Source organism: Pseudopodoces humilis, chromosome 5 (assembly GCF_049639895.1).
Source record: "Pseudopodoces humilis isolate 2021_Gansu_Grassland_sample_001 chromosome 5, ASM4963989v1, whole genome shotgun sequence".
NCBI lineage: Eukaryota > Metazoa > Chordata > Aves > Passeriformes > Paridae > Pseudopodoces > Pseudopodoces humilis.
In genome coordinates this window covers 18,976,427-18,996,864 of record NC_142204.1, presented here as the reverse complement: position 1 = coordinate 18,996,864, position 20,438 = coordinate 18,976,427, and the positions used below count along the sequence as shown (strand labels likewise).

Sequence of the window (20,438 nt, the reverse complement as noted above, 5' to 3'; positions counted from 1 at the left end):
AGACAGCTGCAAAGAGATACAAGGCCCCTGATCTGATCTCTGGTTTTGAGCTTGGAAATATTTTATAGTGACAGACATAGAATAATCCCAGTAACTTTGATAGATTGTCTCAAAAGCTATTTGAGCCTGCATCTGCTATGTGTACCTTAATAGCTTGCCATTAATTAAGCCCATTAAGCTGAGGGTGGTCTTGTTTTCATCCATATTCCATGCCTTTCACAGAATCACAGAATCATCAAGGTTGGAAGAGACCTTAAAGATTATCCACTTCAACCATCAACCCACCATAATCACCCTAAAATGCATCCCCAAGTGCCACATCCAGATGTCTCTTGAACACTTCCAGGGATGGTGACCCTAACACCTCCCTATGCAACATATTCCAGCGCCTGACCAGTCATTCAGTGACTTTTTTTTTTCCTAATACCTAATCTAAACCTCCCCTGACACAACTTGAGGCCACTTCCTCTCATCCTTTCACTTGAGACATAGCAGAAGAGGTCAATTCCCACCTCACTACAACATCCTTTCGGATGACTGTAGAGATCAATGAGGTCCCTCCTGAGCCTCCTCTTCTCCAGACCAAAGAACCTCATTTATCTGGAATAATTAAAATTTTGATGGACTGAAGCCAGGAAGAGTCTATGAGTCCATGGCAAAATGGAATATAGGGGAACATATGGAGTCCTGTTTCCTGTCACAAGCTGGTTAGGCTGTCTCTTAAGGTTTGACAGGTATTCCTGCTATTCCTATTTGAAGTATATTACAGAACACGGTTTTGTTTTCTTTTTGTGTTTTGTTTTGTTTGCTTTGGATTTTCCTGTGTTTTGTTTTAACCTGGTGACTACTGCATTTAGTTTAAGTAAGGTTTTGATCTCCATTTCTGTCATGTGAACAAGTCAAAACCCTTTAGTGTCCTTTTAGAAAGGATCTAATTTTTCCTTTTCATGCACCTATTTCAGTTTAAATATATATTCCTTGAATATAAGTATTCTACAAGAAAGGACAGACATAATCTCATCATGATTTGTTCAGCACCTCTTTATATCTCTGTGTCTAATGGCATGCTTTGTCTGATACTTTATAAAATAATTTAAAGATTATATGAATTTAATGGCTTTATCACATTGGTATTGTATAGAAGTATTTATTAGTCTGTATAAATGTATCATCTCACACTTTGTACTGATTATTAATCCAGGTCTTGAAGCTTCCCCTGACTGGTTTTCTGCTTTACACTGGTGATATATCTCTCAGTTCATCTTTTCAGCACAACCAGTTTCATTTCTGCATTTACACTGGACTGTTGACTAGAAATAGATTTTTTTGACCATAAATAGGGTTTCTTTCTTATGATCTGTATATGTGCTATACCCCAGTTCTCAGTCTGCTGACTCAGAATACCTGGCCATCACTGGTACTGCTGGCACAGTGCTGTAGGCAGTGGTAAAGAGATGCTGCTAGGCAGTAATAACAGCTGAGGAATAATAGTTTAATAATAATAATAGCACAGTGCTTGAGCAGGAGGGGCAGGTGAGAGAATATGCAAAGACTATATTCCCTTAGGGTAGTACCTCGGGTGAGAACATGGGAAGGAGAGAAAAGTTTAGCTGGAGTCTTCTGAGTACCAAGACTGGAAGGCTGGGTTACCACGAAGGGTGTAAGTACCAAATAAGTATCATCAGGCTGGTAACACAGCATAAGGAGGAGGAACACAGCATTGGGAGGTGAGGTCTGAGCCTCTGCAGGCAAGCCCTGGTGAATTCGCCAACCTGTCCCATGGCTCACTGTCAGAAAAATCCACAAACACCAGAGGTTTATGTTCAAAAAGGAGACAGGGGAGTCCTGCAACATTATTCGAATTAAAGGAAAGAATCCACTGGAGCACACACCTGCGGGGTTTGTTCTCTCGAGGTTTCGGAGGGCACAGCCTCCTTTTATCCTGAACTCCCAGCCGCATGTTGCCCTCTTCCTTTGCCCACTGGCTGAGATACAGGGAAGGTACAGCCTTCCCAAACCACCTACCACATATTCCCCACTTGAACCTACTGTTTTACCCCAAAGCTCAGAAACTCAGGTTTGTGCAAACCCTTGTCTGCTCCAGGAGCCAAGCTCTCTGGGTTCTGCAATAAACCTGCTGCCCAAAGTCAGTAGGGACATTAAGCCTCATTTCAAAGATGTTAACACCCATACCTTCACCCATCAGATTGTTTGTAAAGACATTAGAATTCCTCTCAAATTTGTCTTTGACAAAGACAAAACGCTGCAACACTAAAAAACAAATAGCAGAAGGGCTCAGTGGCTTGGGAGGGATGTGCCAAAGAGCCGCGCCCTCTTGGACATTTCTTAAAGTACAGCCAGCTGTAGTCCTCTCACACCACCACTGTATAAATATACAGGGACAAAGTTCTGGAAAGGGTGTCAGGCATTGTTACTTCACCCACAAAATACAAGATCACAAGGACAATTTTTGTGACTCCGAAAACTCACTGCAGGGAGTTTTAAGAAATACTTAGAAGACTTTTTGATGCGGGGATAGACTACAGAGACAGGAGCTACTATGCTTGGGCTCTCGCAGGCCTCTGGCACCCCATCATTCTGCTCTGGCCACCAGCGGTGCCTCCGCCTGATCAATGTTTGACAGTGGCGATAACAACAGCGTCCGTCCCATGCAGGTGGCTGAACTTCATGGCACAATCCAGAGTGTGCTGTCAGCTACTGGTCGCGAACTAGTTTCTTGTTACGATTTTTCCTCAAGAGCTGCTCTTGAGGGACTCCATCAGTAACTCTCTACCTTGCTGATTTCCGTTCCATGCACTTCATTTCTGGGCCGCAACACGCACGGACTGTTCAAATGAAATCTCAGCACGCAGCTCGGCTGTATCTGTGAGCCGTCCGCAAACCCTCGGCGATGGCAACAGCCAACTCGCCGCCCCCATGAGGGCCGGGAGCGCCCCTCCCTCAGCGCGGCCCCTCGGCCACCGCCAGGCGGCGCCGGGCGCTGCCGGGAGCGGGGCGGGCTCTGGGCCGGGGCCCCGCCCGGCGCAGGCGGCGCGGGGAGCGGGGCCGGGCCGGGCCGTGCGGGGCGGCGGCCGCCGGCGGGCCATGCTGCTAAAGCTCCTGCAGCGCCAGACCTATACCTGCCTGTCGCACAGGTATGGGCCCTGCCTCTGCCTCGGGGGCCTCGTCCTCATGATCGTCTCCGCCCTGCAGTTCGGGGAGGTCAGTACGGCGCCGCGCCGGCGCGGCGTGGCTGCCCCCCTTGCCCTGCCCGCCTCCCTCCCTCCGCCGAGCCGAGCGGTACCGGCGGGACAGGCGCAGCCCCGCGGCTGCACGGCCCCGGGGGGGATCTGGGGCTGTTTTACCTCTGGGAGCCGGGTAGTTGTGTTGTCCCGCGAGCAGCCAGGTCCCTCTCCGGGCGCCTTGCGGCTGACGGGTCCCGCCCCTGGCGGCGCCGTGTGCCCCGTTCGCGCTGCCGCAGGCCCGCCGTGCCCGCGGGGACGGGCCGGCTCTGGCCGCATCCCGGAGCGCAGCCCCGGCCGCTGCCGCTCCCCGGGCCGCCCTGGCCGCACCTGTTGGGCTGCGGGGAGCGCTGGTGGCGGCGGCGCGCTGGGTGTCCCCTCGGGGGGTGAGCTGGGCTCTGACAGGTGACACAGCCGCTGCTGTTCGCTGCTCTTGGGCAGTTCTTTTCCACTTCCCTCATCAGGTGACTTATTAGTGCTGTGTTTTTGTTTTGAGTCTTTTAAAGCCTGTGCTGGATGTCACCTTCGCATGTCGACTGGGAGTGACAGAATCTTTCCTCTCTCCGGAGTTTAAGGAGTTAAATGCATCCTCCCTCCAAGCTGCGCAGCAGGGTCTGCTTTGCTCGCTGCGTGTTACTTAGTTCGCTCGTATTATTTTGCAAATGATGCAATGTAATTGCACTTTTTCTAGATACGATTTTACACGGATGTGTTGAATGTTTAAATCTTCATTTCACATTGTCCTATCGGTTTGGTAAGTCAACAGTGAAGGGATCTGGAGAGGAGTAAAGGAATCCTACTTCAGTGCAGTGTTTGCTCATGTAGTGAGGAATCAGGGAAATCAGGTATTTTTGTCAGTCTGAAAGGATGGCAGTGTTCAATACAAACAGACTGCAATTTCGTGATTCCTAAGCTGTTACTTTTTTTTTTTCCTTTTTTCTCTTTTCTGTTTTAATTTGATGAGCTCTTTCAGATACAGGGAAAGCAAGACAAGAGCCATAAGGAGTATTATCTGAAATTCCTGCGTGTACCACAATCAAAATTGTATTTTGTGTACTAACACATCTTTGCGTAACATCTCTGCTGTCTTGCAGGGACCACAAGTTCCTGAAACACTTCAAAGCCATCAGCAAATTAAGTAATTGTAAAGTGCATGTGGGCACCTCTTTGTACATGATTTTCAACTTGGATTGGTAGTTTTCATGGTGCTGTGAAACTGATACAGTTTTGCATTTCTTTGGAATGGGGACTTAAAACCCAGCTTTAGGATATCATAGAACTTTGAAGCTTTTAAAAAATATTTCAATAGTTGTTTAAGTTATGGCTGATTTTGCTGAGAATCATTCAAAATCACTGCTCAGATTTTCCTGCTGAAGCTTAGTTTGCTGCTTCCAGCCCTTTAATGGCTACTTGGAAAATTTAGATTCAATTTAGAGAGTGAGCAAAAGAACTGGAAGTTTCATGTAGGAGTAGATTTTCCAATTTATATGTGAAGAAAAAAGAAAAGTGACCAGTAATGTTTGTTTGGTTGGGTTTTTTTTAAAAAAAAAACAGCTGAAAAACACCAATGAAACACATGCACACTTTTTTTTTATTATTATTATTTTTATTTTCTCTTTTCAAGGCTGGTAGATAAGCCTGGTGAGAGATGTTCACATGCATCTTGCTTTTTACCTTTGTATTTTGGTAAACAGTGGTAGTTCAGTAACTTAGGAGAGACAAGGCTTGTGAGAATGAGCACTGTTAGACCTCTTACAGCTATCGTGGGAATGGAAAATGCTTCTTTTCTTCAGTACAGAATCTGCAAGGCAGCAACTAATAAAAATCTATGAAGCTGTTTGGAAAATGAAACCAAGAAATCTTTCTAGACATTAACAGCTTAACCACTTTTAGCCATCTGCGGGAAACTTGAGCGATAAAAAGCAACGTGAGGCAGTGCTTATCAGACCCTGCTGTCTGAACAGCGTTTGCAGTTCTGCTTTTCCCCACCCCCAGAGCCAGCTTTTCTTTGTTGTAGTAGGCAAAATTAGGTCTGATTTCTTAGATTCATGCTAATACCAGTATTACTGGTGGAGTAAAAATGGATGGTTAGGGCAAATAATTTGAGATTGGTCATCGTGTTCTCACAGCCAGACGCTGCAATTTAGCTTCATTTGAAGGAAAACCTTGAGTTAAATGAAATAATGGGGCATTGAACATGGGTGAGCAATATTTCTGCAAAAACATGCAGGGTAGCCAGGTCTGGGTCAGTGCTGTTCCCTGTTTGTAAGATGAGCTTTAAGTATTAGGGCAGTTTGGTTATAAACTCTTCTTGGCCATCCTTCTGTAGTTGATAACCAGAACATGCCAGAGCCGCTCTTACTATGTCTGATACAGTATCTCCTAATAGGTGGTGTCTCTCCCCTTGATTTTAATATTCCCCTGGTGGTTTTATAATACCAGTATGTGAAGTTGAAGCAAAATAGCCTCCAGACATTATTGCAAGATGCATAATGTCAGGAGGAAACAGTTGCAGGGAAAAAATGTATCGGGTAGGAAGAGTCTTTAACTTTGTTCCTTAGTCCACTCCTGTCTTCTCTTCTGAAGTCTGCTCTTCTTTTTGGCTATAGTTATGCAAAAGGCAAAGAGAAAGGCTGGAATGGTTAATGTTCTTCTGGAGAGACATATTATTCATAGAATATATTCTTACTCAAATACTTCTGTATTTCTTCTAGATACAGATCAGTCACAATGTTTCTATTCATAATTATCAGTAGGAGCAAATGTTTCCACGTGGATATGAACTTCCAGTCTGTACTATATTAAAGCTGACATTTAGCAGAAGGACTTAATGACTTGTGCATAAAAAAAAAGCCTAACAGCATGTTTTTTAAAGACAATTCCTGACCTTGATATTTAAGGGAGGAGATTTTTATGCCTACCTGGGCAATCTGTGGCTTTTGTGTGAGGGGAATGGAAGTGTGCTGATGTGATCCTGGTTCCATGCAGCTCTGGCAGGAACTGCGTGTGTGCTCTTGTCACCCAGGCACATGATGGAGCTTCCCTGCTCTGTGGAAGGCTTTAATGTGCTTTAGTGGCAATGAGGGTAGAGGGATGTGTAGACTCCTAAGACAGAGGACAGTTTGTGTATGGTTTTGAAGGTGACCTTAGAGAAATGGTATATTTCATAGTTCCCACAAGAGCGATAATAACATTTAAATCTAGGGAGAGTGTTGTAAAGTAAATGCTTTAAGTACTATGCTTTCCTGGTTTTCTTTCATTTTGTTTTGTTTTCGTTTGTTTGTTTTGGGGTTTTTTCCCCCTTCCAATACATACAAATATGTACTTATCCCAATAAATAAAGCCAGCATGACTTCAACTCTAAAACAGCACAAAAAGCCACTGTAGTTTCAAGGTTGGACTTTCACTGTAAAATATGTCATATCAAGTTTATCTCAGAGAACCTTTATGTTTTATATTACTTCTGTCTCAAAATATTTGGACTACTTTGTTATGTCAGAGCATAGTTACCACTTTTAGAGTTGAAAAATTGTGTTGTTTGTTTTTTTCCTGGCTGTTTGTTTGCAAAGCTCAGATTTTGGAGGTATGTATACTTCAGTATATCCTGTATGAGAATATAAAAAGATGAGCAAAATTGTGCAGGGGTGTGTGTGCCTGCTAAGGGTTTCCTGCTTGTACTGAAGTATATTTGATTTAGGTCTCAGTTTTGGGAAAACATTCCTGAATTTTTAAATGCTAAGAAGTAAGAGGGAGGTGACCTAAGTAAAAAGTAGTTTAAAAAGAGTGTGCATAAGTCATGAAATCCTTTGTTGCAGGGAAAAGCAAAGTTTGTTTAAATTAAGTATGCTCTTCAGTTCTGGGTCTGATTGCTGCTTCAGTATTGTAATTTAGTTGGGATTATGGTCTGCTCAGTTGTTCATTAATGCATAATGCATCAATTTGAATGAAATTAGCTGTGGTTAAAAATTTCAAAAGGTGAAAATTAAATGTCTAACTTTAGAAGGTGGAGACATCAAGTGGTTTTGGGTTTTTTTCTTTGCAGGTTGTCTTGGAGTGGAGTAGAGACCAGTATCATGTTATGTTTGATTCATACAGAGACAACGTCGCTGGCAAATCATTTCAGAATCGGTGAGCTTTGCCTACACTTGACATTATTGCACATTTTACTTTCTAATTAAATATTTAAATAAAATATATTAGTTGAAGTAACATACTGTTGAGTAAAGCCTTAGTGTATGGGCTCTAAATCTGCAGCAAATTTTAAGCTTAGTGAGTGCATAATCTCCCAGTTTGGAAAACTGGCTATTGAAAGGTCTAGTCATATAATAAATTTACATTTTAAATGTGTTTAATTCATCCAGTCTCTAATGAAGCATCAGAATGGTGACAATGTTAACAATGAAGGGAGGCCATGACATGTTTTCCAGGTGAAGATAGGAAAACATAAGTACTCTTCCGATGTGCTTAACATTTAAATATTCAATGTTTTGAGGAGTTATTTTTAAGTTACCTTGTGTTTTCTGTGATGTCTTATGAGGATTATTATTTAGCAGAGAAGTCACAAAGCTAGTAATAAGCTTTTAGAAGCTGAGTGCATGGGAGAATCTCTCACAGCAAGTTGGAAACCAAGACATATGGGCCATTTATTTCAGTTGTGTTAACTGCTACATGACTTGCTATGGTTTCATCATTCAATAGCCATGGGGTCTGGAGTTGGTAGGTGGAAGAAAGCTACTAAGAGCTGACTCTTAATATCGATACACTTGACTGATAGAAACTTACCCTGCAACCAGAAGGTTTAATCTGCCTTGAGGTTTGTTGCGTCATGGAACAGTAGAAGTGATCAGATCAATTTGTCACGCTTTAGTTGGTGTGAGATAACTGTAAAATGCATTGCATGGTGTTGGTGAATACTAGGAACTTTTATAGTCTCTTCTCCTATTCCTTTTCCCCATTTTCCAATGGATGACAGATAAAAGCAGTGATGCAGCTCATATGAATGAATAGCTTAATGTTTACATGTTTTAGCAGTACTGCAGTGAAACATGGCAGTTTGGTCCTGTCACTACTAAAATGCCTGACTTTGTGAACTACCTGTGACTTTGTGACTTTGTGAACTACCTGGAGAGTTTTTATAAAACCGTTGGCATTTTCTGAAACAAAATCACAAATCTTACTCTTGTGGTGTAGATATAGTCAGTTCCCATTTCTGCACTGTTTCCTTACTTCATTTGGGTTGTGTAAAGCACTCCTTTGCTAGCTTTCGTTTCTGGGGACTGTGAGCAAAACATCCAGTGCCTGGTGAGGAACTATTGGCTGCCTGAGCAAAAGCTTAAGGTTTTCATTATGGGTGCTTAAATTATTCCAGTTCACCCATATGCCTTAAACAGTCTTATGTCAGGAGTAACAGCAAAGTTTGCTGTGATATTTGTGTGCAGCTGCCAACTTCCTCTAAAAATCCATACCAGCAGGAAGTGTTTGTGGAGGCATACTTTAAGGCATATGGTAACTTTTAGATGTCCCTTGTCAGGGGTTCAACTAATTTTTGTTATCAAACTTCACAAATGCAGTAATGGACCCTGTCTTGCAGCAGGAGTGGTTTGGTGGAGTTTTTTTAGGCTGATGTCAATGCAACATAAAGAGCTACACGTAAACTGAGGACTTGCAGATTGAATCTAGCTTGTCCAGTGATTTTAATCAGTTCCTATTTTAGTGCTAGAGAAAAACATTCAGAATTCAACAACAGAATTCCTGTTGAGGATAACAGGATGCTTGTTGGTTAGAAAATTAAGCAGGTGTACTGCTTTGTGGAAAGTAAAAGCTGCATGGCCTTTGGGAAGTATCAGTGGGCCTTCAATTGAATTTGTGTTTTTCTCTAGGAGCTTCATGTGTAAAATTCTCTGTTCTTTCCATAGAAGTTGTTAACTTATATGTGGACAACCTCCTTATGATGATAAACTCAAAAGTCTCATCACAAAAAAACAGGAACAGCTGAGTTACTGTTAATGCATAATTACAGAGCTGGAACAGGCAGGAGGGCTGGGATGTTTACTATGAGCAGCTTGGACTTCTGTTGTTCATAAAGAGGCTCAGCAAGGTTGGAGATCACCATGTGGTAGCTTGGGAGAGATCCAAAGTCTGCTGTACTCCTCCAGCAACAGTGGATGTTGAGACAAAAGTTTGTCTCCTACCTGCAAACTCAGCTGTGACAATGGTTCTCTTATGTAAACACATCATGGGCATGGGAAATTCCTGCCAGCAAGTGTTCCCCTGTCCTGTCTGGGGGACTGGTAGCTCTGGTTTTGTCTCCAAGCAGGATCCTATGGACATTTTTCGGTTTTCAAGTAAAAATGGATACATTTTGTCAAGAGAAAAATATAAAAACCACAATTAGTTGTTTGGGAGTCTCCAAGGAATTTTCCAAAGTGATGATTTTCTGTAGAAATGTGTTAGGATAGTTCCCACTTGAAATCAAATCACATTTTCAAGTCACATCTGTTAGTTACCTAAAAGTTAGTCATGTCAAAAAGGGGAAATAGCTGATTAGAATGGTGGCTGTATTTAGTAAATTAACTCAGGTCATCTTGGGCTTAACCCGTCTGCCAGACTGGTGTTTCTGATGACGACGGAATGTATAAATGCATATGAAGGAAACACAACTACAGAATTTGAGAGAGAGTTTTTGAGCTCCTCTGAACTTCAACAATCTGCAAAAGACTCCAAATACTTAAAACAGTATTTGAGAACAGTACTGCTGAAGTGTAGTATCTGTTCCTTTTCATTTTAAACCATTTTACAGCAAAATTCCAATACATACTTCTGAAAATACAAACTCTCAGTGTACTTTAGGAAGCCATGAAACCATCCAGAAAGGTACAGTTTTAACAGAGTTACTTGGCTTAATTGGAAACAACAAATTGACATATCAATAAGGTATGATAGATACCTTAAGGTAATGGGATATCTGATTTTTATTCTTATGTTTGGGAAATATTACTTTCTGAAACAGTGTCTGCTGTAAAGGTGCATTAAGGAAATTTGTTATTTGCATAAATTTTAAGCAATTAGTCTCATGGATCTGCAAAAAATTCACTTTTTTTACTGGTCTGTCTCTATTGCTACTGGTAATGAACTTACCATGCCAGGGTTATTGAATTGACTTGTCTGCATCTGACCAAAAACGCTTTTCCTCTGCGGTATTTACTGGCTTTTGGCTGTATGTGGCATAGTGTAGGAAATTACACAGGTCTATGTGCTACCGCACATATGTATGTGCACACTTTTAGGAAATGGTGAGACGGAGAAAGGCTTCACAGAAGTCAAAATTGCCTCATACCATAGAAAGAGTCAGAGTTCTTTTGGACATACTGTGTTCTTCAATGAAGCCTGGGCGCATAAGCTCTGGACTTTGCCCAGAAAGCTGAAGGTTGGTCATTTTTGAAATCCACTGACTTGAGTCAGGTGCTTCCACCTTGAACACTCCTTTCTGAGCTGTAGCATTCCAGGGACTGTTAAACAAGTAATTTAATTGAGCACAACAAACGTAGAAAAATGGAAGAAAAAATGTAGCAAAGCTGGAAGAGCGTCTGCCATTGAATTTCTACTCCTCTGGAGGACGTTTTAGTTCAAAACTTGCCTTGTCAATGAACCAGAAGTTAGTTATCTCTATAATTGAATATAATTGAATGTATATAATATATAATTGAATATAAATGGAATTGAATAGAAGGGTAATTGTATTCAGTAAATTGACTTTCTTTAGATAGAAAGGTAGTCTCCTGCAGATGTGAGAGACTTTCTGGGTGGTGCTACTGGGGAAGGCAGCACTCCAGCTGAGATGTTCAAATTGTCTCAGAATGCCCCACCATTGTCCTCTGAGTGTTACAGCTCAGTTAGGAGCAGCGGTAAATTGAGTACGAAATGTTCCTGCCCATTGTGCTGTGATGAGCTACTGGCTGACCTTTTACCAAATTTTGTGCTTCAGTTGTTGAGTCTGAGCCAGTAGAAAGTGAAACTGAATACAAGCTCTCTGCATGGCATGCTGTGCAAGGGCAGGTGGACAAAACACCTGCCTGTAAACTCAGTCTCTCTTTGAATGCTTTTGGAAAGATGCAGTTGATGGAGAGAGAATATCGAACCTCTCTAATGCTGAGATCCATGGGGTCACAGGATGATGTTTTCTGATGTTTGCTAGGCCATCTACAGTTTAGGAAGGTCTTAAATAGCTTGACATTGGAACTTTAGAAAATAATAATTGGCGTATCCTCCTGCTATATGGGACTCGGATTCACCGATGGCAGTAACCTGAGTACCTGCAGACACAATGCTGTGGGCCTTGGAGAGGAGATTATCATAAAAAAAAAAAATAAGAAAAAGGTACCCAAACACCTTCCTCCTGCCTTATGCATGCTAGGAAATCTTTAACTTTCCAGAGACAGTTCCAGGATATTCAGTTGTGTCAATAATTAATTTGTCTGCCATATCTAGAGCCTGAATTCATATACCCAAATTAGGTTGTTGTTTCATTAAATGCCCTATTTATATAATTTAAGAGACATTCCTAGGATAGAGATCTGGTCCTGCTGAGATCTTATTGGCTCTTTGCAATCAAACAGTAAATATGATTTAAGTTATACTTCATTCTGTGCTGTCTGAAGTAGTTGGTGAATTAAGAATGTGCTCAGGTCTCGGTACTGACTTGAAAATATTTGATAGGTTTGAAGGAGGAGGGTCATGAGTTTGAGTCAGTGAAATTTAAAGCATAAAGTTAGGATTTCCTTTAGTCACTGAATGGTTAAAACCGCTTTTTAAAGTCCTTTTGGTTGATGTCTATGCTGTTTTGTCAAAGGCTTGTGTATAATTAAGACATGATATATATAGCTAAAGTCTTTTTGTTTTGTCTTGTTTGCAGCCGAGACACCAAGCATTTCTGTTGTTAGACAGAAATTGCTATTGTGGAATGCCACAAACACTTGTAATGTAATATTTAACAACTCATGTAGCTTTCCTTTGAATTATGTAGGCTTTGTTTACCCATGCCAATTGATGTGGTGTATACCTGGGTGAACGGCACAGATGTGGAACTGATCAAAGAATTGCAACAGGTCAGGGAACAGATGGAGGAAGAACAGAAAATAATGAGGTAATAATCTTAGATATTTTTCCCTTTAACTGACAGCAGCAATCTAATGCTGTACTAGTTTTCTTTGTTGTTATTTTTTCCCATGTTACTCAACATGAAAATTAAAAGCACATTTTCTCACTTCTTCATTTGATTATTCCTAAAACCTTATTTCAGTTCTACTTTTAGCTGTCAAGTACTGTCTAATTAGAAAATTGTTTAAGATAAGCAGAATAATTAAGGCTGTTCTGTCATGAATTTGTAAAATGCCATGTGGAAATCTGTGCATTGTATATGTAATTTTGTATTGATTTCTATAGCAGTTTGTAAATAATAACAATAATAAAACTATGCCTCACATATATAACCTCTCTTCATCACTTTTTTCTCTTCCCATCCCCCTGGTGTTTCTTTTTATAGTAGGCTTCATAAAATCTTAAGCATGTTTAAGTTCCTGTTTTTAGATTAGTTACATTCATAGTCTTGCAAATACTGAAAATGAGAAGTGGGAAAATAATTTATGCATGTTATAAAGGTATGAGTTGGCCTTTATCTAAGGAAGCAAAGACATGTATTACTGCATTTGTTGTACAATGTGCTATAGAGTTCTGCAAAGTTACTGATCTAAGTCTTCAAACACAGGCTGCTGCCTTGGATTATGTCTTGTAACCATTGATTTAGTTTTTGATAGGCAGCTCTGCCCACATGATCTGTTTTGGCCAGTAAATATGCTAAATGGAAGGACAAGTCTGTATTTTAAGGGTTATAATAATTAAGTTCAGAAAAATGAGAAGTCCACGTGGATTGGTCTGATTTTTGGCATGCTGTGTCTTGCAGTTTAGGTACAACTGACAGTATGATCTCAAGGGAAATTCTTGATCTTTTCTTTGTTACCTAAACACTGGATATATTAGAACTTAATTAGACCTTAAACATAAGCAGTCTCTGCTCTGAAAAGCTTTTTTGCTTTTTATGCTAATATTTTCCTAGATGTTCATATAGCTAATATTAGTGGGTTTAGCTTTGTCATCACTTATGCTGTGATTCCTGTTTCAGGAAGGGAAAACACAGCTTTTTTTTTTCCATAACACTGATTTGGAAAATTGAGTCTAAGCTTATGAATAAGACTGGTGTCTATACCATGTTTGCTATCTACAGGAACACCTGGTTCCCCCCACTGTAGATAATTTTTTTCATGTCCTTTGAAATCAGTGAGCACTGCTATAAAAAGAGCAGTTTCATAGACCTTATCAGAATATTTATGTTAGACAAAACAATCAAGTCAGCCTAGTTTCAGGTCACTTCATCCTGGTTCCTTACCAGTGTTTTTCACATCAACATTGCTTTTTTTAAGTAACCTAATAATAACCCCATAAATTCCTGGTAGCAGAAAGGGTCCTGCTGCCACAATTCTCAGCATGGCCATGAATCTTTGAGCTCCACATGGCACATGAGCAGTGAAGGGTACGTGTCAGTCTGTGCTTGCCTGGGCAAGGCCAATGGCAAGGACTTGGCAGCTTTTTATCTGGGTTATTGGTGATTAGAAAATATGTCCCTGACTCAATTAACAATTTGAAATTAGACTCACTTCCTTACAGTCAATTCAGTGTTATTTAACAACCTTGTTTTAACTTTGTAATAGGGAAATCCTAGGAAAGAATGCAACAGAACCAACAAAGAAGAGGTGAGTTTTTGGGATTTTTGGGTGTAAATTGGGATAAATGATACTCTACTCATTGTTAGCTGAAAGCAGATGCTGGTTGGGGGGCTGGTTTGGTTTTCTATAGCCTTTGCAGGCTTTCTTATGTCACTTGAAGAGCTGATAGCGTGATAATACATGTGCTGAATACAAGTAATGTTGTGACATATATGAACAAGATTCTTAAAACATAGCAATTTCTGGAGTTTTGAATGTGTGTGCCTGTCACTGTTTAGGGTTAGTTCCTGTTCTGAGTATGAAAAAAATTTCACATTTTGAATCATAAAGCTCCAGGTCCATAATATGCTTTAAAAATTCAATGTTGCTTTCACCTGCCATTTGTATACATGGCACTGCAAGTAATTGGCTGTAGAGGGTCCATGCCTCTGGTGGCTCTGCTGTGGAAACAGCAGGACCAGGTCTGTCTCAGTGATTTGGCTTGGCCCTTTCGTTATATAGAAATTTTTATAAGGTCTTTTCTGTGGGTGGACTTGGAAATTTTGGAAACTTTTGAAAAAACAATTATGGAAACGAACTAAACACTACCAGTCAGATATTTGCCTTCTGCAGGAAAATAAGCATGCTCTTCAATAATTTCCCCTTGCCATAGCAAATGTTACAGATAATTAATCAGATTTTATGAAAACTTTTCTCATTGCATCCAAGGCTGATTTTTATCTTAAATTTTCTAGTGGTGTTAAATATGCCTATGGTATTTTGCTGTAGTGAGAAGCAGCTGGAGTGTTTGCTGACACACTGCATCAAAGTGCCCATGCTTGTCCTGGATCCTGCACTGCCTGCCAACATCACACTGAAAGACCTGCTGTCCATTCATCCTGCTTTACAAGCTGCTAACAATATGTTCTTTGTAGCAAAACCAAAAAATCCTTCCACCAATGTGACTGTAATTGTTTTTGATAGCCCAAAGGACGGTAAGAAGCTCTTTGTCAGATTCCATCCAGTTTTCTAGAGCAAGTTTTAAGCTGCTGTGAATTAGTTTTGTTTTGTTTTTGGGGTTGTTTTGTTTTTTTTTTTCCTCCAGTACTGACTTCAATGCTGATTTTTTGTTTGACTTTAGCAAGTCATTCAGTGTCTCTCTTGCCCTCCTCTAAATGATGACATTAATGATACTGTTTGCTTACCTCCAAGACAACTGATTACAGATGATTAGAGTTTTGTGCTTTAAAAAGCTATTGCAAAACAGGTTTGATATCTGAGTATCAGTGTTGCTCAGATAATCTCAAGAGGCTGAGGTTAAGACTGAGGAAGATTAGTTTTAGAAATCCTCTTTTAATTGCTAGTCTAGTGAAGTCTAGTTTGAGTAATGTGCAGTAAGTTCTGCCTTTGTTCAAAGGATTGGCAAATGTAAAACAAAATTATTCATGTGTTTAACATCTTAGGTCTCAGAGCAGGTATGAGTTTCATATTTTGTTTAATATGACCACTAGTCCAACCACTGTTCTTTATTTTACCACCAAGAATTATCTATTATTTATAAAGACAACTTTTCACACTATAAATACTCAAATATCTTTAATTTGTAAAAGTATTTCTTGGTTACTACAATAGAGAAAAGAAGTGACTTTATACTGGAAGAAGTTTTTGATTTGCAATTTTATGTATTCTAGTTGAAGCTGCCCATTCTGGAATGTTAAAAGACAACAGCAAACATATAGTATGGAGGGGTTACTTGGTATGTACTTTTACAATTTGTTGATTAGCTTTTGAATGTGTTAAACATTTTGTACATTTTTAGAAAGTTTCTTTGCTATTCTGTTTCCATAACTCACATGTAGTAAAAAGTAAAGCTTTCAGAGCAATCCTTATTAGTAGGTGAATTATTTTACCTTTAAACCTGTTTTCTTGTTTTTTAGACTACAGACAAAGAAGTTCCAGGTCTGGTATTAATGCAAGACTTGGCCTTTCTTAGTGGATTTCCAGCTACTTTCAAAGAAACAAACCAGCTACGAACAAAACTGCCGGAGAGCCTGGCCTCTAAAGTAAAACTGGTAAGGCTCTGGAGGAAAGAGTGCCTTAGTTGTACTGGTCTTTTGGAATGGCTCAGGTATGGAATCTCACCCACCTAGGAGACTTAGGATATTTCTGAGAGTAATCTGGGGTTTTTTTTGTGATTCTTTCCTGAGTAGTGAAGGGTAGAAAACAGTGACTCAAAGAGTCGCCTGCAAAAGACCGGTTGTCCATTCTGTGACTGCAAGTTCTTACTTAGGCATTACATTTGCTAGCCTGCAGCTGATTAAAAGTCAGTCTTATCAGTTTCTCTCAGCCATTTGCTGGAGGCTGTTTTCTTGCTGTAGAATCCTAGATCGCTGACTTGTTTAATGTGACAGAATTTTGTTTATGTAGCTTCTTAGCTTTTTTTCTTCCCTCTTAGCTTTCTTAACAGTAACAGCACTAAATGCTGTGCTTCTCTCTGACACGTGCTCTATAGGGTCTTAAGCAAGTTGCACTTTGGCTGACCCAGCTGCAAGGCAACAGAAAACAACTTGTGTGACTGCCATTTAGTGCCTTCTGTTCTCCCTGCTATTTGGACACCTGTTAAAGTTACAGTCAGGTTTAACAGATAGGTGAAAGTTTAAGAAGTTTATTAAAAGCATGGGCTTTTATACTGGAGATGTGATTCATGGGGTGAGAAGGATTGAGGCCAAGGAGTTTGTGGAGGAGAAGGAGTTAGCAGGGAAAACGGGATGGCAATCCATAGATAATTTGTTTTCATTTGTCTGATGTACACCTGTAATATCAGCTAATTCAGTTTGTAGCTTGTTCTTGGTGCTCAAACGAGCATGAGGTCCTTTTCCCCTTTAGTTTTTTTTCTTTTGGTAAGCTGGGCTAACAGCTTGTGTACTCTGTTGCAGAAATTATCTTGTGTAATTCCTTTCTTAGACTGGTCACACTCTAACATAATGCAGTCTGAAATTCTTCTTTCTTGTCTCAACTTGTATTAGCTGACTTGGAGCTTTGCTAATGGCAGAAACCTGGCAAAGTAAACACATTTGTACCTCTCTTCCTGCATGTCCTAAAACAGATTAATAAAGACAGTTTTTAAGCACTTATTTGAACTTAAATAGGTACTTTCTTTTGCCTTTGCATCTCTAGTGTTAACAGCAGTTAAATAGCAGCGGATATTCATATGGCTCATTGCTGTCCAGATGAACATAAGGGCTGCATCCCATCTCCTTATGTGTCTTTATGGAAGTGACATCTCGTGCCTATTATCTTTCTGTATGATTTTTCCTTACCCTGTCTTGCTTGTGTTTTTTAGTCATTGGTCATGTGTCATCTGTTTGTGCTGATTCCCTTTTCCTTGGTGTGTTATCTGTGTGTAAACATTGCCACTGTGATTGTTCTTAAGAGCTCCTCTTCTGCAGTTTGGTTAGGCAGATCTGTGTCTGTATGAAGACAATTTTTTTTCAGGTATCCACAACACTCTGTGGTTTTTAATCATCTTTGCTGTCTGTGTTTCTTTTCCTGGTGGAGGATGCTTTAGAGCAGTTAGATTTGGATTATTATACCCTGTGTGGTCATAGCAGTGAATTCTTTCCCAAGCAGTCCTCTCTTCTTGATAACAGCAATTCATATATTCATATATGATAACAGCATTTCATATATATATTGTGAATGTAAGAATTGTTTTATTTTCATGCGTTAAGGTTTTTACATCAAGTGTGGATGGGGTTATTTCTATAGAAGCCTTTGTTAAGTTCTCAGCTTGGAAAACATGGCCAAGTGTGGTTTTCTTCTTACCAAAGGGAGATACTAGGTTCAAACTACAGTTAAGTAGAAAAAAGGTTGATTATTTGTAGTCTCCACTGACATTTGCAGCAATTCCTCCATTGTTACCATTTCTGGAATCTCTGAAGTGGTGTGAGATGCTTGGTGGAGAGGAAGAAAGTTGCACCTGAGCTTGGAACTAGACTTGCATCTCTTAGACACCTTCTGATGTTTAATAGGTTTCTGTATGTTTTAAGTGGCTGTTTCTTACTTCAGCATCACACACTTTAATATGTAGTGTTTCTTACTTCACCACCACACATTAAAGAAGTAATAATAAGAGCTTTGAACAATGCTGCTGTAAGAAAGGTGAGAAAAGGAGGAGTGTAGTTATCGGTGCATTTGTGTTGTATATTGATAATGCTGTTTTGGTTGGATTGCTTTAGTTTGGTTGAAATAACTTCTAAATCCAAGGAAGACCAAAATTTGTTCATATAGACCAGATAATTCCTCTAAAAATCTAAATGTCTGAGCTCAACTAGAGGTAAATAAAATGTGAAGATTCATGATACAATGGATCTATTTTCCAGGTATATAATATAATCTGTTAGAGTCTACTGATTTTCTGTACTTATGGCCATTACTGTAATGTAATGATAGGAAAGTTTATTTCAAGATGAAAGTTGGGCAGCAGTGTGTCTGCTGGTCACATTTGTTGTTGTAGGTCGTGTGTTATGGCAGATGAAGTTGAAAGTGATATTTGACAGCTTTTTATTGTCCATGTATTCTTAACCAAGTGTTAGAAAGCCACTAGATGGAGGTGTTACTCTGGTTGTGCAGCTGATGGCTGCTGAGCTGTTTCTTTAAGGTTTCCAAAGACCTCACATTGGACCTACATGTGAAGAACAACTGAGTATTTCATTTTCACTTCCCCACTGTCCCCCACCTTGACTTAATTTCTAAAGGAGACTATTATTCAGCCTAAAGATATGCTTGTAACTTAAAAACTGCATTTGTTTAAGGACTTGATTTGTTTGATTTTGGATTTTTTGAGGCTGTCATGCTAACAGGTTTTCACTGAAATTGTACACAATAGTGAAAATTTTTGGAGAAAATTGATTTTTCCTTCAATATTTAATATCCTGATTGTTTCAAGGACAGCTAGGAGCTTGTAGATCTCCCTCTTTGCAAAATATCATCTCCTTTAATCCACATGCACACATACATACATAATATAGATAAGTTATGTTAGAAACTTAGGGATGTCTTAATGTCCATGTCTTACTAATGGAAGTACATCCACATGGGAAACTGCAGGCATCGTGATGTTGAGTGTTTGCTGTCCTCACTGGAGTTTGGGAGGGTCTGGCATCCTGACTGCTGTTCATCGATGTTTCTGGAGCAAACAGGTGGCTCCAGTGGATGGTCTTACGATCACACAGAGGTAGCAAAATGGCTTTGCAGGAAAAAGCCCTAAGGCATTGCATTAGTTTTGAATCAGAAATGACCCTCATACTATGCTGTCTTATAAAGTTCACTTGAGAGATTTGTAAAGACAGCAGTGTTTTGTATTTGTAAAGCTTTTTGTAAGTCTTCAGCATATGCTTCCTTTTCCTTGCTATGTAGGCATATGAGTGTTCCCAATATCCATATTGGAGTGGAAAAAGGGGAACTTCTTATTTCTTAATAATCAGCTTTGGTCATTAAGAAGATAAGTGTCGTGGTTTTAAACCAATAACTAAGAAAATTACTTATTTCTTGCTGTGAGATATGGATTAGAACAAGAGCAAAACAGGCATAAAACTTAAAAGGGAAAAAAAAGAAAGTTTATTGACAAACTACAATAAGAACACCAGAATAAACTTCCAGAAAAACCTTTTCATCCCCTGTCTACCCACTATTCCCTTGTTCACATGACAAGAGACAAAAACTTTGGAACTTTGATGGTTAAAACAGTCCCAATTCTTGCTACAGTCTTTCCACCAGTCTTTATAGAGAAACAGAAGTTTCTTCCTGTTAATTTATGGAGTTTCTCACAAGAAAAACTATTTCTTTTTTCCATTGCTCTAATGTTAGCTGCCCAGAGCTGCTGTTATTAGAGCCCACCCCTCCCATTTTCACATCACTCTCAAGTGTGTATGGGCCATGAGTCTAGGGATGGGATTTTTAAGGATAAGTTATTCAAAGGCAAAAAATCTTCTTCATCTGTTTCTGTGAGCTTCACCAGAAAACAGTTTTCTCATTGCCTCTCAAGGCTTCAAATCTTCCAGCACTTCACTGTACCATAATTACTCTACTTTTTACTCAAAATTTACACTTTGAACACTCTATTCCTCCCTATATACTGTCATGAATTAAAGGAGTGTTTTCAAGACCTTATTGTCCATTTCCATAGTTTTAACAGAAAGATATTTCAGCTTAATTAAAGCATCTTCTTAATTCTCTACCTTTTCTGAAGCTTCTTTTCTTTCCTGTCACTAGTAGTTTATAAAGTCTCTTTTCATGTTGATCACTCTCTTTTCTCTGTCTGGATAAAAAGATTAATCCGCAAGTCTCATCTGGGTAATGAAAGAGTTAAAATCTTGCCCAGGCTGTTGTAGGTAGTTCTGTGGCCTCGGCCGGTGCAGGAGCTGGAGCCGTCTGCGAT

At 39.9% G+C, this 20,438-nt stretch overlaps 1 protein-coding gene across 3 annotated transcripts in view; it reads left to right on the top strand.

The window, feature by feature from the left end:
• Positions 1–3,069: 3,069 nt before the first annotated feature.
• GNPTAB (N-acetylglucosamine-1-phosphate transferase subunits alpha and beta) overlaps positions 3,070–20,438 on the top strand; it is a 39,213-nt gene continuing 21,844 nt past the window's right edge. For all 3 annotated transcript variants that reach the window (XM_005527887.3, XM_014256903.2, XM_088055546.1), the window contains exons 1-7: positions 3,070–3,222; positions 7,285–7,370; positions 12,265–12,384; positions 14,006–14,047; positions 14,789–14,994; positions 15,691–15,755; positions 15,937–16,071. In XM_005527887.3, the coding sequence (XP_005527944.2) occupies positions 3,106–3,222; positions 7,285–7,370; positions 12,265–12,384; positions 14,006–14,047; positions 14,789–14,994; positions 15,691–15,755; positions 15,937–16,071 (771 nt within the window). In that variant the 5' untranslated portion in view covers positions 3,070–3,105. The remainder of the gene's footprint in view (positions 3,223–7,284; positions 7,371–12,264; positions 12,385–14,005; positions 14,048–14,788; positions 14,995–15,690; positions 15,756–15,936; positions 16,072–20,438) is intronic.